At 40.5% G+C, this 8,218-nt stretch overlaps 1 protein-coding gene across 1 annotated transcript; it reads right to left on the bottom strand.

The window, feature by feature from the left end:
- Window positions 1–685: 685 nt before the first annotated feature.
- On the bottom strand, window positions 686–7,887 carry MPC1 (mitochondrial pyruvate carrier 1). Its single transcript, XM_085543449.1, has 4 exons — window positions 7,726–7,887; window positions 3,756–3,852; window positions 2,183–2,315; window positions 686–1,650 (listed from the first exon to the last, which is right to left on the bottom strand). The coding sequence occupies exons 2-4, from the start codon at window positions 3,796–3,798 to the stop codon at window positions 1,632–1,634; spliced, it is 195 nt and encodes a 64-aa protein (XP_085399575.1). The 5' UTR covers window positions 3,799–3,852; window positions 7,726–7,887; the 3' UTR covers window positions 686–1,631.
- Between the last annotated feature and the right edge of the window lie 331 nt (window positions 7,888–8,218).

Here is an 8,218-nt window from a genome sequence, read left to right as displayed (position 1 = left end):
AACTCTGATATGAAAGAACTTAAGCCTTGCCCTAGCAAATAGCTATAGGGAGATGAAAGGAAAAAAAAGGAAACACATGAAAAGATATAGTACAGGCTGCTACACACTAAGAAAACGGAAGGAGATACTCTTGTAAATGCTATTCACTACTTAATGAAGTTACTAGAAGTTAACAAACAGCAACTTCTCAAAGCAGCAAGTAGCTTTAGCAAGTTGTTGCTTTACTCATCAAGCAGGACATACCCTATTTGACTCCTGGTTGTATACCTGCTACATTGTTCAGCTAGTATGCTATTAGGAACAATACAATATTAGCCTGGAATTCAAGTCTTTTAACCTGCTACAGCTGGCAAACCCATTATTACTAGCTGCCATTACTACAGTATAGAGAACCAGAACATACGTTGCTTGTTACACAGCTGAGAAATAGTACAAATTCAATACTGTCTACTGTAGTACTCAGCCAAACGCTCACCTCCTTTATCCTAAAGGAAAAGGAAGTTCTAGGGTATAGGATCCAGAGGATATTTGCCTTGACTCACCACATGGAAAGGATAACACCATTTACTTTTCTAATCTGTTTTTCCTCCATGACATCATAGTAATAGACTCTCCCTCCTAAAATTTCATTTTAGGATCTGATATCACAGTATGATAAACAAAACTTTTCACAATTTTGAGAAGGTTTATTGCCATTTGGAATATGTTTTATTGTTCAAAACACTGCACCTAAATAAAATCCATCAATGACATTCTTTGTCATCTACATCTTTAACAATGATGTAACTTCCAGGCAGGTCATGCATGAAAATCACTCTTCAACAACATCAAAAAAAAAAAACCAAAAAACTAATGAAAGGCACCTTGTGTCCTTCACATCCCAGTCTCCAAACAAGTTAAGTTACGTAAGTTTTTGCCTGAATAAAAATTACATACATCTAGAACAACTCGAGCAGTAGGAAAACAAGTTAGAATTACCTGAAAAATAGTATCACACTTTGTTGCCTTCCTTCAGTGCAATGCTTTTGTTTTTACCGTCTTTATTAAGTAATGTGCGACTTAAAAATTATGTTACTGTTATGTCTCTTCACTGAGACAAGGCATGCAGTAAGAGGGAAAGCTGGCTGCTTCCAGGCTGCGTGTCTACGTGTTTGTTCTGGTAGATTAGCAAGCCACTGCTTAAGTTAAAAAAAGACTAGGAATGAATGCACCCAAGTTAAATGGCTTTTAAGAACATTAATGTATGGAACACCACCACCTACAGTTCTGTTTTACTGCCGTCTGCTCAGGTTCATTTGAAAACAAGTCTGTGAAGCCACCACAAGCTATTTTACTTTCATAATAAGAAACTGGTTTTCAAATAGTGCTGGTTGTTTGAATATCAAACTCTGTTAGAAGGGTAGTTACTAAGGACAAATAAGGCAACAAAACATTAGAAGCAGTGGATCCCATTGTTGTATAGTACTTTTATAAAAGGCAAGATAAAATTAGAAGTATTACTGATGGGGTTGTTCGCAACGGGTACATTTGTTTTATATCCGTTGTCTTTGTCACAGCAACTGTAGATGGCAGATCTTCCTTGGTGGTAATTCAGGATGAACATATTCCTTGGCTTAGTTCAAGTCTGATATTTAGTTCTTTTTCTCCAACCTGCCAGGAGAAGAACAAGGTTGGTTTATTTATTTATTTTTTTATTATAAAGTGCAAAAATTGCACTTTATAATACATAATATTTAATACATATTTAATACATAATATTAAATCCCAGATCTACCCCATACATACAAGAATGGTCAGCTTAGTTTCTTTTCATCTTTCAGACATACAACCCCTTCACCATTTTATGAATGTTTCGGTCTCATAAGTCACAGAAATAGACACATATGGATCAATAATATAATACATTAAGCAAAAACCAAAGATGCCAGCAGCTTCTGAAAGCCTCATCCGCACCCATAACCTCCCAGCCTTTTCTGTGTGGGCCCTCTACAAAGCTCACAGGACGTGCAAGACAAGTCACATTTTAACTTGTAACAACAAGCTTGTTTTTCTTCATTATCTTCTGCATGCCTATTAACAGGCCCAGAAGCCATGCAGGGGCTTGCACCACAAGTAAAAACTAGTGAAAGAGCATCCTGAGCGTCATCAATTTATGGCTTCCCATTGTTAAAGCAGAACTTGCCTGTATTTGATCAGTCGCCCTCCTTGAATAAGTTGTGCAACTTCATTAGTGAAGTGGCATGCAAAGAGAAGCCAGTTCCTTGGCTGCACTTTGTAGGCAAATCTCATGAAAGTCAAGGAGTAACAACACAGTGCTGCAAAATATAGATATCAGTGGATTATTTTAAATACATGCATTTTGGTGAGAAGTTTTCACACCAGCAAAATGTAACAATACACAAAATGTAACATACACAAAATGCTTCTCACTGGCATTTGAGTTTCCCAGTTGCGTTACAAACTTATACATTTTTCTGCACTGGATCCTTAAAGAGGATAAGTGCCAGTTTTACTACATAGGAAATTGTGGGGCTGGAGTTAACAGCAAAAAAAAAAAAACCACAAAAACTTTATATTGCTGTGGTATAACTGAAACAAGCAGAAATAAGTAGCTGTAACTAAAAAAAAAAAGAAAGCATTAACAAACATCCATTACTCTCCAAACTGTATCCTGCATAATTTTGTATCTGAATGCCTACATTCAATTAGTATTTTTTTAAAGCAGATAGGGTGATAAAACCAGCAAAATCAGCAAATTTTATTTGACAAAAAAGCAAATATCAAGAAGGATTTTATTTTTAAAAATACTAGGTTTGCTGATGAGCTTCAAACTCTACAGCAATTAAAGTAAATGAGTTCTTTTTTGTGGCAGGAGCTAAGGCAGCTGAAGCAGAACTACAGTGTGCTTTGTTTCTGTCTAAAAATGTCTGAACTGGATATCTGCCACCAAAAATAATTTGCAAAACACACTATTGCTGTACAGGAGATGACATTCAAACTAGTCTTTCATCTCTAGGACAGATTAATAGATTGAATTACTCTAAGAAGAATCCAGTATAGATGAGGCAATCTATTTCCTTAACCCAAGAGTATTTTACTTGGGGGAGAAAAATTACTTGGAAAGAACTTGTAAATTCCTTAATCAGTCTAACTGTAATTATACTAGTTTTAAAGTACCTGTTTAATAAAGTAAATTACCTGTTTTACAATAATACAGAAGAACTTAAAATGCACAGACACTTCAACAAAGGCTATATACATGCAAAAAAAAAAAAAGGCAGAACAATTGTCGCTTATGTATTTAAAAATGGAAGTCTTACATCATCACATTAAGAGCCATAATAACCTGACATTCAGGCAACTGCTTGGACGGAATTAGTCTACATGAAGTGTTCTCACACCAATCACACTGTATCAGTATCATTGATGAAAAGAGTAGAACTGGAAAAGATGCATTCTGAACTACCACATGCCGTAGCAGAGGATATCAAAACAATACTTAAGTCTTGCGACCAAAACTATGCACCAGGGCTCTGCACACACACAAAAAAAGTTACTGAAAAGCTCTGCAAAAAGACCTTTGCAACTCTTGAGCAATTCAGTAAATGTCTTCCAAGATAATATAGAAAGATTTTTAATATCTGTATCTGTTCTGATCACCAGTTAATAAGAAACTGTTAATACCACACTGCTTTAAGTGTGGAATTGCTGATCTACACTTAATTCACTGAGAAGATGCTTGACTTGATACTTACCAAATGTCATTCGGCCACTAATGATTTCTGGAGATTTCTTCATATCATTAAAAGCAGCAACAGGAAGTCCCCAGTTGGCTACTGGCCCCCAAAAGTGCTGGAGAGGAAGGGGAAAAAATAAGCTTTGCAGATAGCAATTAAGCTTATACTTTGTTTCCTCCTCTAATGGGGATACTGGCTATTATTTTAATATTTTGGAATTGTCAAGGGACATTTAAGTTTCTTACAATTGAAATTTCAAGATTAACATTTCGCCAGTCTGAGTATCAGCTTGTAACATTATAATTAGACCTAGATTAAAAGCCATATTTGTTTCCTGCAAATTTAGGTTGTATCAGTAACTTAACTAGAAACTATATAGAAAACTGAAATGTTACATTACATACTATTTCATAGTTTGGCCTTCATGCAGTACACACAAAAAGTGTGATATTTGTGTCTACAGACTGCATTGGTTCAAATTCAGATTTAAAGGAGTATCTGAGGGATGCAACAAATGCATTTATTTTTACTGTATTTCTGCTGACAGAAAAATCAACACCTTTAACAGTTGAAGATTCCCATGAGAAAATGACGTAACTGAGCATAGCTGCATGGTTACATAGTATCTATACTTCACAGTATGGCTACATAGTGTAAAGAAATGTATCTGTAACTTATGCACAAAGTATTTGCTGCAACAGAAGAACAGCATTTACAGCAGACAATGTCAGTGGTACATAGGATACTTTTTTCCAGTTCTTTAATGAAACCTTTTAAAGAACAGCAAGTGGGCCAGTAACAGGTACCTAATCACATCAACTATCTTCCTGTGCAAATCATGGCTAAGACAAACGTATCCACATTATCACACTGAGTCTGAGCACAAATGGCAATTTCAGTTTCATAAAAGGGGTCTTTAAGGCTCTAACCCTGTCACTGTTTGCACTCTTAGGGTGGTGACAAACTGGAACAGGTCACCCAAGGAGGTTGTGGATGCCCCATCCCTGCAGGCATTCAAGGCCAGCCTGGATGTGGCTCTGGGGAGCCTGGTCTGGTGATTGGTGTCCCTGCACACCGCAGGGGCAACGAAACTAGATTATCATTATGGTTATATAGTATCATTTATTGTCTGAAGTAAAGCTGGTCAAAAAGAATTAAGTCAAGCAAGGTAATTCAGTTGCTACTAAACTACCAGTGTCTCTGCTATATAGAAGAGTGGCTCCAGATAGATTAATTAGAGAAGAATGTGGGAAAAGGTGAAGCCCCTTTGATTTCCTATTGACTACTGTGGGATGAACTGAAGGAGCTGATGTTCAGTCACATAAAGCCTAGATCTGCAATTAAGTATTATTAGTGCACCTCTCCTGGTGCTTTTCATATACAGGCAACTTCATGAACAGTGCTGAGGCAGAAAAAGCTGACAAGATACTGAACTCATACATGAAAATGAAACAAAGTCCATTCCCCACTCCTTACCGTGCTGTTGAAGTAGGCCATCATTGTTTGCCATTCAAAAAAAAAAAAACAAAAAAAAAACAAATGGGAGACAAAAAGGAAAAAAAGTATTAGTTTCCTTCATAATTCATCTATGATTGATGCTCACATGAAATGAAAGACAAGTCAGTAATTTATCTAGGCAATGACCTTGGTAAGCTATAACATATTCAGTGATCTAACGTGCCATGAACACAACAAGAACATATGGGCTTCACTTAAGACACCGCATAATTACCAGAACTATTAATACTGATCTATATTACTATTAGTCACTCCCATCACAATGTTTTCCATGATCACCTACCAAATGGCTACGGTAAGTAGACAGGCCTACTTCAGAGGTCAAGCTCCGTTACAAGCAGCAGTCTCAGTCAAGAAGCAGTTAGTACATCCTTGACCAACCTAACCACTTATTCTACAGGCTAAGTGCACATTCCACTTTTTTTTGGGGGGGGTAAAACCTTAAAAAACCAAATAGTTCTCCCAGCACAGTGTTTCTGTGCTAACAGAATCCAATCTTCTTTTCTAAGCTGCAAGTTGTTCACATGCACACAGAAGCCTAAAATAGAACCATACTGCCTGCTGCTAACAGTTCTGGCGCAGGTCTTGCAGCCATCCCCATGCTCACGTGAAACTGGAACAGTTTTTTTGCTCCCAGAAGAGGGCAGAACAAGGTCATGCAGCTCCTCTAGAAGCACCCAGCCTCAAAGCTCGGCAGCCAACACAGCTACAACTGCTGGAGTATCCTTATTTCAGATACTGTGCAACTGCATATATCTATTCCTGAAGACATACAGCTCCAAATCTGTGGCTTCCAACAATTACATTCAATCCCGTGACAAAGAGCATTTTGTACTAAAATGTCAAACCTTAATATGCCACTCAGCTTGTTTTAAGCTAACATTGCTGCTGCAGTTTACAAGGAGAAAAAGAAGCTTTACCTAGAGCTTACATTCTTACCACACTTACTTTAAAACCTCAAGACATTATTAGGGCAAATCTATATTTACATGATTTACAGTCATTCAAATTCCTATTAAACACCACTTCAGAGAAGCCAGAAGTGAAACTGGCAAAACATTTAATTATTTATGACAGCTTTAAAAGTAATTTATCTTCTCTTTGTACAAGATCCAGAAGGTAGTTTGTGATGTAATGCCAAATACAGCCACCTGGGAAAAGCAGCGTGTGTTCATCACACCAGCTTTCATGATTTTCAGTTATGAAGCCAAAACTGAAGCTACTTACCCTAACGGACCTCCACAAGGACTGAGTGTACTAAGACATAACAGCTCACAACTCACTACATAACTCCACTGCTTTGGGCAATTGTGACTATGTATCAAAGGTCAAGCGTGAAGATGTACGATCTAAGTGTTGCAAGCAAGATCTCCAGTCATTTTTTTTCTCTCACTAAGAAGTTACACACTTGAAAGCCTCACTGTAATTACTGAAGTGATCAGATACCAATTTCTGAGGTAGTCAGAATAAACTCACAGCATTGAGGAAACTTTTGCTCTAAAAAGATTAGTTTTGTGTAAGACGCAGAGCCCTCCAGCCTGGTAAAACAAGAGCTTTCAGGAAGGAACACACTGGGATACAATTCTTAAGTCGACACACTACGTTTCTGCTACAGCAGCAGACTGCAGCCTTTTACTGACAGTTAGCTAAACTGTGCACCCTATGAAGCACAACCAAGAGCTTGTACTGCTTTCCTAGGGCAGAGACAATACTGAACGGCTGCTCTGTGTGGTTCAATTGGCTTCATGGCACACCCAATAATAAAAGGACTAAAGATAGTGGCCATTTTACAAAGCAAGAATCCTGTGCATGCTTTTTTAAATAATACTTTGTTTACTTCAAGACCAGAACCAGGATGAAATACAGCTGATTTTTGTCGTTGTTGCAGCTGCCTTTAAGTCTTTGGTATGGAAAGTGACACTTCAGCAGATAACCTTGGTGGTGTTAGGGAGCAATTTGTTACTCCAGAAGCCGCTTACTTTCCTTTATTACAGAGCAGACCAATCCATTACCACAACATACGTGCTCCAAATGAATGCCAGCACAGTAACAAAGTGTTAACATCACAAAGCATCCACTGAGCTTAAAGGATACCCTCAGAACGAATCCCTGCTGAGGCCTGCTCTAGCTGCCATCTCACTGCAAAACTGCTCTTGCTCATCCTACATCTGGGTCACTGCTTCTGCATTACTCCCTACCTCGCACAGAGCCCCGAGCTTCAGGCATTCTGCTCCCCAGAGCTCTCTCCCACGCAGGCCCACCCTACCTGCCCCAACCACTGCTGTTCCTAACACTAGCAGGTGCCTTCCCACGAGCTTGCACAACGAGCAGCAGCTGTAACGGCTGTAGGCAGCACAGCGAGAGGTTTCCTAACGTCATTAGAAGAGCCCACCGTCCGTCCGTCCGCAGCTCGCGGCACTCGCCCACCTCAAGGTCAAACCCCCGGTTGCAGGCGTTATCCCCCCGGCACTCACCTCATCAGGTAGTCCCGGAACTCCTTGCTGCGCACATAGTCCGCGGCCTTACGGGCCAGCGCCCCCGCCATGGCGGCCCAGCAACAGACGGGCAGCGCCCGCCTCGCGTGCAGCCCTGGCCGCAACCGACTACCCCGCACCACCGCCCGCTTTACGGCAGCTCCCGCGCCCCCTCCCCTTCCGTCAGCGCGGCTCTCCCCGCGCTCATTGGCCGCCGCGGCCCCGCCTCCCTCCCGCTGCGAGTCGAGCCGGTAGCGGCGCTCAGCGCCGAGGCGGAGCGCCGTAAAGCGGCGTGAAGGAAACGGGGGGGGAGCGATCGCGAAGCTGAACCAGCGGCGTTCCTCCGCAGCCCGAGGGGAGGAGCGTTGCCGAGTCGACATTGGACGAACTTTGGGTTTGCAGATGGGGAGCAGTGCGTTCAGCCTTCCCCCATCGCGCACAGGACGCGGGGTCTGGCACTCAGACACTTTCCATTTTCTTCTCTCGCAG

This window comes from Coturnix japonica, chromosome 3 (genome assembly GCF_054131305.1).
Source record: "Coturnix japonica strain WE chromosome 3, WE-NBRP24, whole genome shotgun sequence".
NCBI classification, from domain to species: Eukaryota; Metazoa; Chordata; class Aves; order Galliformes; family Phasianidae; genus Coturnix; species Coturnix japonica.
This window is presented reverse-complemented; position numbering and strand designations above follow the sequence as displayed.